Genomic DNA, 11,529 nt, shown 5'->3' with positions numbered 1-11,529 from the left:
CCAGTCTCTGTTGCAAAGTCTGATTCGTTTAGGTTGGCTGTTAAATAAAGTTTAAGAGAGATTGTACAGATACAGGCCACTTTCTTCACAATTGAAAACAACTGCTATTTGCTCTCATTTTAGAATAACAGGAAGCAAACCAAAAGAAATGGAGACCAAAAATGGACATCAGTAGGGGTGCTCCGATTAATCGGCTACCGATCTCTATCGGCCGATAATAACGTTGGGATGATTGATCGGCGGTCTCTAAAAAGGCCGATCTCAAAAAAACGTGGTACTCACCTTCATATTTCTTCATTAAATAACTTAAAGTAATTTGAAAACCTTGAGTGAGACGTAATTTCACAAACAGCGTGAGTGAATCACCGCGCGCTCTCTTTCTTGTTCTCTCTCTCTCAAAATGCGCAAATTGCTTCAAATCACCACACATCGCGTCTGTCTATAAGCGAGCTGCACGCAGCGGCACCGTCTCGGCGCGAGTCAAATAATTATAATGCTGAAGGTGAGGTACTCACCTTCATATTTCTTCATTAAATAACTTATAAAGTAATTTGAAAACCTTGTGTGAGACGTAATTTCAAAAACAGCGTGAGCGAATCACCGCGTGCGCTCTTTCTCTCAAAATACGTAAATGGCTTCAAATCACCAAATCGCGTCTATCTATAAGCACGCTGCACAGTTGCCACAGGAATTGTCACTTGCACAATCGAGGCAGTGTCACATCGTCACTACAGTTTATAAATTGCATTACTTGTTAATTCTTGCCAGTGTTTAACCATTCGGCGCTCGCGCGCTCTCCTGGAGACTGAGCGCTCATACACATCACTCGCAGCACACACATAATGCCAGGTTCACATTACTCCGTTTGCGGTGCGTATTTTTTCCGCGCTCACGTTAACGGATTAAGCGTTCACACTGCACACGGTTACGGTCCGGCAGTGCGTCTGCAGCAGTGCAGAGATCTTTATTTTTGCTGCGCTGCAAGCGCTGAATTAAAGTAATAGCTGAATTAAAGTAATAGCGCATTGTTTGCAGTAAATATGAACATGGATTGACACGAAAATGTAGTAATTACACCATACATGCATATTATTAAAGTCTACTGTGTTTCACAGTCAACACATATGGCTTTTTGGCTAGTTTAAAGGGAAAGAGCACTTTTAGATAAACAAGGCAATAATAGATCACAAAAGTGAGAAAACAAAGTTCTTTATGAACCGCACGATTGCTTGTAAAAAAAGATTTAAATGCAAAAGGAAAGGCAGTAGAGCTGACTATTTCTGTCAATGGTAAGTTTGTGATAACGTAAGAAAAGTAGTTTAAATGTTTTGCCACTTGCTTGAGCAACTTAATATATAAATCTAGAAGTAAATGCAAAAGTAAAAAGCATTGAATAATGTGTTGCTTATATTTATTGTGTTTAAACATGTCTGTGAAAGATTGTATTACTGTACTGTGTAAAAAAAGAATTGCAATGCTGAAAAAGCATTTTCAGTGACAATGTTTGGATTTGAAATCAAACTAATGGATAAATGTTGTGTTTGTGGTAAACAGCCACGGATCAGTAGCGGACTCCTGTGTGAAAGCTGCTTCCCCTCTCACAAGAGACACCTAAGAGGAGAATTCCCCCCATTTTCAAAAATGAAATTCAGGCCCTGAATAAATGTCTAAAACTTCTGATTGGAGTATCACTATAAATAGTTATAAATGATATAAAGAAGGCTTTAAAAAGATAGGTATCGGTGATCGGTATCGGCAGACACTGCTTTCTGTGATCGGTGATCGGCCTCAAAAACCCTGATCGGAGCACCCCTACTACTTAATAATAATAAACCACGCCTTCACCGACGCATGTTTGTAATTTAAGCTCCTGAAGGATGTTCAGCACCATGAAAGAGAAACAAAACTACAAAACCTGTTCCCAGCTTCTGGTCGGAGGAAGTGTCTGCGCTGAGGTTTCAAAGGGAGATATTTGCTGACAAAATTTATTACAAACTAACAGAGGAATAAGTTTTATTTAGGTATTAGTTCATTTAAAGAAGATAACATGCATTTTATTCCTCTCGTCCTCCTTCTCTTTGGTTTGAGCTCAACGCTGGCACAGAATTCAACAGCTCCAAATACAATAACAACAACACAGACTACACAAACTTCAACTACGACAACACAGACTACTTCACAAACTACTACAAGTAAAGCACCGACTACAACTCCACGTCCAAGTAAGGCAAATAGATACTTTTGACTGAATACATTCTAGAGGGAAATAAGGGTCAATGTTTTGTTACCGTTATAGAACCTCTAGTTTCACTGGTGTTGAATTTACATACAAACAAATTTAAAACTTGGTCTTTGTCATTTGACAATAGTTTATTACAATAACCAGACTTGTTTTTATAGCTATCAGTTTTACTACTTAATCTAAATGGGCAAAGCCCATTGTAGAGCCTAAATATACTAAGACCTGCTGTTTAATGTTAAAACATTTAATTCCCCTGGAATCCCAATAACTGCCTTACTCTGATTTCCCATTCTGCTTTTGTCTGGTTCATAGGATGTCTAAGGCAACCCCTGTCTCATAGGGTGTAATTGTTGCCTAAATATAGAGTCAGGCACTAAAGATCGTAGCTGTGTTTAACACAGAATTAGATTAATAAGTTTCAGTTAATTTCTATAACTAACGTGTCTCTCACACTTCTCACTTTTCTAGGTTGTGAGAGCAAGAATGGTACAAGCTGTGAGGAATGCTTGGCATATGTGGATGTGAGTTTGGATAAAATTTTGCCTCTTTCTTTGATGTTTTTTGTCTGTCACCAGTCAATAAAGCAGACTGGCATGTTTTATTCACACTATTTACTCTGTTTACTTATGGCAAAAACATGGGTGAAAACATATTACAGTATGAGAGAGAGATGTATAAATGAGATCTGATGAGAACCAAAAACCTGAGGAAACATGAGATGAGAAAGAGAAAAACAATCAGAGTGACAAGGAAATAATGAACTCAGCAAGCAGCAAGATTTGCGGGATTTTTTTTACACTTATCAGATCATCACGTACCTCACCCGAGGAACAGGTTTGGGCTGTTCTGGGTGTTTACAGCTTCATACTCTTTCTGAGAGCTCAGTGTCACTTGAGACGTCCTGTGAACTTCCCTTAAAAAGTCAGTCTTGTAAATACTCATAAACGGCCGACCTTTTATTTAGTGGTGTTTGCTAAAGCAAGCATCACTGTTACTATAATTCACCAAAAATTTGACCAAAAATCCAACCCTGAATATTAAACCTGAGAAACATTTGTGTAATGAATAATGCTTCAAATCATAGCTTATCGTGAAGAGCTGTGCTAATACTTTTCTAAGCAATCAGAGTTACAGTTTTCACCTGTTAATATTTTACATTTTAAACTAGTTCTCATGTGCTTACTCATGGTGCTATCAGGTCCATCCGTGCATTTGAATTGTTTGTGTATATATAGTTTTAGAATTTGGTCTGTTGTTGCTGTATGATGTTGACATTCTGTATTTGCACACACAGCTTTTCTCAGTTAATGACGTGTGTGTCAGTATCAACCCTGTAATAACTCGTCTCTACTGATGTCATTACCCTCATCGTCACTGTTACTGTAACTATCTGGAACCCTAAATTCAGAGAATAAAACATCTTGAGCTTTGAATCGTGCATACAGTGGATGACTGTATATAACAACCGTTTCTGTCTTTTTAGTGTCTGTGGTGCATTCCAACTAAAACATGTATAACATACCCAGCCAAAACCATCCTGCCCCCCCATTCCCTCTGCCCACTGAGTGATGCTCGATGGGGCCTTTGCACAAGTAAGACATGTTTTTAAATTTGTCTCTGACTTATTTTTCTACATTTGTTATTTACGACACCGTGTTTCCCAGCCTTTATAAACTTCTTTCTTGTCTTCCTTTTTAACCAGACATAGCATAAAATATCATTTAAATCACAAAATAACTGCATAAATAACAATAAAATAATCATTATTATTAGGAATGCACAGAATACAGCACCATACCAGTTATCTTGTGGGTACTTAAGGCAACTTTCTAATTTAAATGATCATTTAAAAAAAATAGCATAGATTTATAAAAAATTTTGATGATTGGCCATAATAGTTTATTTCAACAGAATAAAAAATGCATCCCTAATAAATAATACTATTAATATTAAGATATTTTTAAGGCATGTAATGGTTTTATTATTGTCTAATAGTAATTTTCTGTCATTTATTATGTCAAAAAAAAAAAGAAACAGAAATAAAACAATCATTAAAAAACTTTTATGTATATTAATCAGACACTTAACCCTCATAATGCATTCAAAATCAGCATACTATTTGTGCATTCCAGGTCTGTTTTGGACACATAAAAAAATAATTGTTTTATAAAACAGTTTTAACTTAATATGTGATCAGCAACTTCTCATTAATGAGTGAACGTGAAAACATTTCAAAGTTTCGATTGTTACTTTGTTTGTTTGTTATGTTATTATCAAGTTATTACTGCATGTACCCCTGTTTTAATTGCACACAAACCACATTTAAATATATATATATATATATATATATATATTATGCAAAAAATATGTATATTTTATTTTTAAAAAACCTGAGAAAAAAGGTCTTAATTTGCAACGTTTCATTCCCTTACTACAATTTTTTTTTTATGTATCTCTTGATCAAAACGGACCCATATGTGAAGGTTGAACATAATTAAAATTGGTATCAGTCATAAACAAGCAAACACATAGGATTGTCTGTAGTCTTTTCTCTAGCCCAAATTCCAAATTTAACGTAACTAAAAATTAACTACAGTACTTCATCTCCATAATCGCCATTCATAATCACATGTGTTTGCCATAAATGTTATGTGAGTTGATACAGCATCACCTGGAGATAATTTTTTAACACTTTCTACAACTTTCTCTTTTTTTTGTGAAATTCAGTAAACTTCCAGATTTTGATCATTACATTGTCAGTGGCTGGAGCGCTCCTCCTCATTAGTGTTTTGCTGTGTATTTTCTGCTGCTGCAAGTGTGAGAACATTGGGTAAGTCTGAACATACGAGATGTGTTTGACCTATTGCATGTCACATCAACTTTTATTATATGGTTGACAAATAAGTCACACCCTCCATTTAGCTTTCTTAAATTCTACAGGGAGTTGGTGTCACCTCCCTCAGGCTGTAATTACTTTTACTTGCATAAATGTAGATAAAGTCAAAATAATCAGACTTAGACTGTTTTTTTTTACTTTTACTTTCTTTACTTATTGGTCAACCTTTCTGCATCGCTGTAAAATGGCAGAGAACCAAGAGACCTCTAGATCAGCGTTTCCCAACCTTTCTTTAGTCGCGGCACCCTGCATCTCTAATTATTGGCGACATCAGAAATGGATATTATATAATAGATGCTTTTTTGAACATTTTAGCAATTTAAAAATTATTAAAAAAGGATTTTTTACACGGCACCCCTGCTCTCGACAGACGGCACCCCGGTTGGGAAACACTGCTCTAGATCATTAACGAAAGGCCTTGACGACTCAACTTTCTCAATTTAACAAACGTTGTCTTTCAGATCTGCTCGATCTGAAAACAGGATGAACCGGCAATCAGACAAGAGAAAAACAAAACAAGAGCAGAGGTAAGAGTGATTGACATTTGAATATTCAAAATGGAGATGACAGGAGTTACAATATGTAAAACCAGTTAAAAGGGGAATAATGGACGTTTTCATTAAGTACTTTGTATTGAACATCTGCTTTTATCCATACATATATATGTACATGCAGATACATCATGGGTAGTGTATCAACATTTGAATTTTCAAAGCAGACAAAACATATTATGTTATGAGGAACTAAGATGTGACAAATGATGTTCTATAAGAAACCTGTTCTACAGCTGTAATGAGTACAGATCGTCAACATACCTTTGGGGTGTGAGTGTGATTTCACAAGGAATTTATGTTTCACAGAAAAGCTGAGTTGAAGATTAGACATGATGAGATCCGACAAAAATATGGTGAGTCAACAATTCCCTCATCTCAGAAACTGCATAAATAAGTGAATTTGAACTGGTTGTTACGCTGGCTGTGCAAGAAAAAAAAAATCATGCTGTCAATCAATATAGAGGTAAGGAGCATATGACAGTGTTTTAAAAATAGGTCCAGCCTAATGTTTTGGAATGTTTTCAAAAAATGCTGCATGTTTTTAAAACTTTATGACTAGTCAAATTCTTTATGAAGTTGTGCTCCCTCTAGTGGTAATTATTCAATTTGGCCTCTTTTCTGTTTCTTTAGTAAACACTCCTGGACATGAATCATGATAAATGTGTACATTCAGATTTGTGTGTTCATAAAATTAAACATTACTGAGCAAGGTCTTCGAGATTTTGTTCAATGTAATTTTTTTAGAAAAGAAAAAGATGTTTGTTTCTATATATTTGTTTGAAATGTATATTTGATTAATTAATATAATGTTATTTTTTGTGTTTTTTCCTCGTCTCTCTCTATCAGGTCTCAGCAGGGCAAGTCCTTATGCCAGATTTGACAATCCCAGCTAAAATGATGGGTGCACTGTTTTAAAGATGAATACTTTGACTATCTGCTGCCTATTTGAAAATTATTAAAATCGATTAAATAATAAGATTCATACTGTGCTCAAAATGATGATTTTCCGGCTTAAGTAAAATTCAATTTATTGTCATTTCTGTTAATTAATTTTATTAAATACAATTTTCCACAAAGGCTACCCCACCATCATAATATGAACGTAACTTTTGTATTATTTGAATCAAAAATAGGTTTCACTGAAACAAAACTAATAAAATATAATAATAAAAAATAACATATCTAATGCTCTCATCAGAAGCCAAGCATAAGCATCTGCTAGGTTTGGAACAGATTGAAGGATTACTTATTAGTCCATGACTGTTTTTCACAGCCTAATAGACCTTTTTAAGATACAGTATTTGGATATTTGGTAAATACCTGCTGATGTAATATACTAATTTATTGAATAATAAAATAATAATAATAAAAATGTGCTTGTCTGTTTTGACTTGAATTTAATTTTACAGTTTTGTTTTTTCAAAACATTGTCAGCGTGGAGGTGTGTAAATGTTAAAATGTTGATTGACCTTGGGATATGAGCTGTTTATTTCATTTTATTTTTTTTCTATAAGGTCTGCAATATATATATATATATATATATATATATTAGTTATTTTATAATATTACTTAGAAATATGGTGTATATAGTTTTTAAATCAACTATCACTTTGAAATCTATACAATATGACAATGTTCATAAAAATGTAAACAGAAAATAAAAACTACAGCACCAGAATGGGAAACAGGGCTGCAAATGTGTCTCTCAGTAGGGGTGGCAAGTTAGAAGTCATTGAAAAACTTATATGTGGGTTACAGAGCTGAAGGTTGAGGTTGATGAATGCAATCACCATCACAATTTGTGTAAAAATTGTTAAAATCAAATCAGATTATTGGGTTGGATACAGCTAAATATCATGTTTTTGACTTTTCTCTGACTGCATGCTAATAAAACACATACATTAGATACAAAGGCCAAGGGAAACTAGGCCAAACCAGCATTTGACAGTGACACATGGCCTGAGCATTTGCTTTCAGTCTCTTTTTACCTTCTCAATACTTGCATTAGGACTCTTTTAACACTAACAGCTGATGTGAAAAACCTGACAACTTGCTATTCAACACATAACAGAACTGGGCCAGAAAACAAAGAGCACCATTATATACAAATGTGACCCTGGACTACAAAACCAGTCATAAGTAGCACGGGTATATTTGCAGCAATAACCAACAATACGTTGCGTGGGTCAAAATTAGTGATTTTTCTTTTATGCCAAAAATCATTAGGATATTAAGTTCAGATTATGTTCCATGAATATATTTTGTAAATTTCCTACCATAAATATATCAAAAATAAATTTTTGATTAGTAATATGCATTGCTAAGAACTTCATTTGGACAACTTTAAAGGTGATTTTTTCAATATTTTGATTTTTTTTTTTTTTTGCACCCTCAGATTCCAGATTTTCAATAGTTGTATCTCAACCAAATATTGTCCTATCCTAACAAACCATACATCAATGGAAAGCTTATTTATTAGTGATGTATAAATCTCAATTTCAAAAACTTGACCCTTATGGCTGGTTTTGTGATCCAGGGTCACAAAACCACAACTACAGTTGTGTCTCTTGTTAAAGCAATATGTACATTTGAATTAAAAATCAACTAATTCATTAGCCCTGATGTCAAGACCTAAAAGTACACGATGAGCACAGGCCTGATTATCCACAGAAACCAGCGGTTTCCCACGAGCTACAGGAGCATCACGTGACCCGAAACCAACCAATCGTTGATAACGTAGGTAAAGGAAAGCGCGTTTCCGTCGGCAGCTGTGTTGCTCTAGTCTAGTGTGGAGAGCGCATCTTGTGTTCAGTATATTTCCATAATACAGACCAACAGACACCTGCAAACATGTCCGAAGACAAGCCTAAGGTGAGCATCCGATTTGTAATTTTGCCGTATTTTGAACCTTTGCTCAAAACGAGCCGTGTGAGGCCGAGTTCCAGTTTCATTTTGAGCAAGCTTGCTGATAGTCAGATTGCGCATATATGCGGGAGACAGGCGGTCGGCACGCGAGCTTTGTCTTGTTTTCATACAAACGCCATCCGTTTTTAATTTTCAGGCTTGTGTTTTTATTAAAGCGTGTTTTAAATGGTCAGTCAAAGAACGCCATTATTCTGTACGCACCGCGCGTTTTTCCCGGTGTAATTCAGCGTTTGCGGGTTTTTCTTTGTGAGAGCAGAGTGGCGCTGACCGGCCACGCTACGCCACTAGCGTAAGAAAATGCCGCAGGAACTGCGAAATGGAATATAAAAGAGCGTCTCAACACTCAATTGTCGTCCGCCATTTGGTTGATAAATGAACGGATACCGTGTATTTTCCACGCTAATCAAAAGTATTCACCTAAGAAGTTTGATTTGATTAATCCGTCGGTTACGGTATTGAGTTCTGACTTGCACCTCGCTGCGCCAGATGCTTAAAAATGGCGCACAGAGCTGCAACAATGTTTGACTAGACGGCTAACATTTGCTGCCGTATTTGCATGTCTGTTTTTGTACGTCTCGTTCGCTTCACTGCTGCTGTTACTATTGAATAGTTGGATGTTCTGAACATTGTTAATAAATGTTAAATGTTTTTAACCCCCCTCAATTCACTTAGTTCTTAAACTTAGCATCCACTACTAGGCCTTGTTCACTGCTTAAGTTATAGCCCTCCAAGGGCAAGCAGGATTGTGTTTCATGCATCTCATATGTGTACATTTTGCACTTTGATCTTCGCTGTCTTCTCATACATGCACTTTATTGTTATTGTTTCAGGAGGGAGTGAAAACAGAGAACGACCACATCAATCTGAAGGTGGCGGGGCAGGATGGCTCGGTGGTCCAGTTCAAAATTAAAAGGCACACGCCACTCAGCAAATTAATGAAAGCGTACTGTGAGAGACAGGTAAGGCAATTCCACTAGAACAATAATCTTGCTCATGGTAAACCCTGTGTGGGCCATCCATGCGAGTCACTGATTTTGGAACACAAAACGCTCGTAAAACTCCATATTTATTTAAAGTATTATTAAAATTCTATAATATATCCAGTTCCAAGACTGATGTAAATATTGCTTTTATTTCAGGGTTTGTCGATAAGACAGATTAGATTTAGATTTGACGGGCAACCGATTAATGAGACAGACACACCGGCGCAGGTGAGTAAAAGTGCCCCTTTTTTGTGACAAAATCTCGTGTTATTGTAGTGCTATTTGAATGCTAATATAGTATTAATATTTTGTATGGGCTTTTATGTTGGTTTTTGCTTTTCATTTTAGTTTCAGTAATTGTGTTTTTGTCAATTTATTCGGTTTTTTTTTTTCTATTTTAGTAATTTTAGTCCTTTAAACAATTGAGAAATGTTGCCTTTGCAGCTAACTAAAAATGTATTTACTTATTCTATTTATTTAGTTTTTTTGTGTGACCAAAAGATGATTGAATAATAAATATAATTTTGATAACCTAATTGGGTAACACTTTACAGTAAGGTTCCATTTGTAACATTAGTTATTAACTAACAATGTAAATTGTTAACATTTATTAATCTTACTTAATGTTAATTTCAACATTTACTGTTGCATTAAAAATGTAAAGTTGTATCTGTTTATATTAAATAAAGCTTCCCAAGTTAACACAAACTATCAATAAACTAATATTTTATTAACTAATATTAAAAAAAGGATTAAAAATACTGTAACTAATGTATTTTTTGTTGTTAGTTAATGTATTACCTAATGTTAACTTTGCATTTGTTAGTTGGAGATGGAGGACGAGGACACGATTGACGTATTTCAGCAGCAAACTGGCGGCTCCTGCTAAAACTCCACACCACCTGGGCCCCACACTTATCTATTTTATTCCTCATGATGTTTCATTCAGATGCTTTCACATGGTTTCCCCTTCTCTTTCTCTCTTTGTCTCTTTTCTGTCATCTCTAGCTTTCATAGAGTGGGCATCGCAAATGTGTTTCCAGTAATATTTATATGCGCAATGGTTAGACCGCTACTGTGGTGGGGGAACAAACTCAAGAAGGCTGCCAGAGGGCGTAGTTGTTCAGAATATCCACACCAGCCACCATGCACGGTTTTATCTTGCTCCGAACACTGATTCACTCAACAAGCCCCAGGAACCGTTCACCCCCTCCATAGTATATCTGCCCAATAAAAAGTGAGGAAGCATAGTTTTTTCCCCTTCACCTTTCAGTTCTTAAGAGCTTTAAGTAGGCCTGTTTCAACTCGGATTCTATTTGCCTGTATGTGTTGTAGAAATATGTTCAGCCGGTGTTGTATTCATCTGCCTTTTAATGGGGCCGCTTCTCGTATGAGCTCACTGTAGATACGATCTGTGAACCATCTCGGTGGAGGTCGATTAAAAATGAAGAGACTGACTACATGATACAATTTACAGTGACCCTTTCAGGACCAAACCCCAAAGATGGTACTCGATTAGCAAATAGGGGCAGGATTACACCAACTAGTTCTGTTTATACTTTTAAATGTCTAGAAATATATCCATTTACCATTCCTATTTCCTCTTGAGTGTTGGTTGAGGAAACAGGAATGACCTAAAAGACCAATATATCTTTTTCCTGTTCATTACTTTTCCCCCTTTTTTTAAATCCCAAAGCTATGACCAGGACTTAAAGCAAAACAAAGGGGAATCCTTTCAGGCTTTGTTGAGGCGATGTATCTGTCATCACTCACAAGAACTGGTCTGATTTCTTTTAACATCTCTTGCCCTCCCACAGTAATTCATATGGCTGAAAGGGAGAGAGTTTGACTGAAAGATTTCCAGGTTTTGGCATCCTTCTGTACTGCTATGTACATTTTTTTGTTGTCCTTTATTACTGTAAACAATAA

General features: G+C 35.7%; 2 protein-coding genes across 3 annotated transcripts; both read left to right on the top strand.

The window, feature by feature from the left end:
- Positions 1-1,895: 1,895 nt before the first annotated feature.
- On the top strand, positions 1,896-7,038 carry LOC107677570 (pituitary tumor-transforming gene 1 protein-interacting protein-like). Its single transcript, XM_016472502.1, has 7 exons — positions 1,896-2,222; positions 2,711-2,763; positions 3,726-3,834; positions 4,970-5,072; positions 5,600-5,665; positions 5,999-6,045; positions 6,539-7,038. Exons 1-7 carry the CDS (start codon positions 2,048-2,050, stop codon positions 6,583-6,585), a joined length of 600 nt encoding a protein of 199 aa, XP_016327988.1. The 5' UTR covers positions 1,896-2,047; the 3' UTR covers positions 6,586-7,038.
- Positions 7,039-8,410: 1,372 nt separating this feature from the next.
- Positions 8,411-11,493, top strand: sumo3a (small ubiquitin like modifier 3a). Of its 2 annotated transcripts, none has more exons than XM_016472503.1 (4): positions 8,411-8,563; positions 9,448-9,576; positions 9,757-9,828; positions 10,427-11,493. In XM_016472503.1, exons 1-4 carry the CDS (start codon positions 8,543-8,545, stop codon positions 10,487-10,489), a joined length of 285 nt encoding a protein of 94 aa, XP_016327989.1. In that variant the 5' UTR covers positions 8,411-8,542; the 3' UTR covers positions 10,490-11,493. The 2 variants fall into 2 exon arrangements, with proteins under 2 accessions (XP_016327989.1, XP_016327990.1); XM_016472504.1 differs by lacking the exon at positions 8,411-8,563 and adding an exon at positions 9,097-9,185.
- The last annotated feature ends 36 nt before the right edge of the window (positions 11,494-11,529 follow it).

This window comes from Sinocyclocheilus anshuiensis, unplaced genomic scaffold (genome assembly GCF_001515605.1).
Source record: "Sinocyclocheilus anshuiensis isolate Anshui unplaced genomic scaffold, SAMN03320099.WGS_v1.1 scaffold472, whole genome shotgun sequence".
NCBI lineage: Eukaryota > Metazoa > Chordata > Actinopteri > Cypriniformes > Cyprinidae > Sinocyclocheilus > Sinocyclocheilus anshuiensis.
Note: the sequence above shows the minus strand (reverse complement) of the source record. Positions and strands in the feature narration are given on the sequence as shown.

Bases quoted from the DNA above. Each gene is read 5' to 3' on its own strand.
- sumo3a (XM_016472503.1), top strand. From the start codon at position 8,543: ATGTCCGAAGACAAGCCTAAG. The intron at 8,564-9,447 runs GTGAGCATCCGA...TTATTGTTTCAG, and splicing joins TGTCCGAAGACAAGCCTAAG to GAGGGAGTGAAAACAGAGAA. The intron at 9,577-9,756 runs GTAAGGCAATTC...CTTTTATTTCAG, and splicing joins AAGCGTACTGTGAGAGACAG to GGTTTGTCGATAAGACAGAT.
- LOC107677570 (XM_016472502.1), top strand. From the start codon at position 2,048: ATGCATTTTATTCCTCTCGTCCTCCTTCTCTTTGGTTTGAGCTCAACG. The intron at 2,223-2,710 runs GTAAGGCAAATA...TCACTTTTCTAG, and splicing joins GACTACAACTCCACGTCCAA to GTTGTGAGAGCAAGAATGGT. The intron at 6,046-6,538 runs GTGAGTCAACAA...TCTCTCTATCAG, and splicing joins TGAGATCCGACAAAAATATG to GTCTCAGCAGGGCAAGTCCT.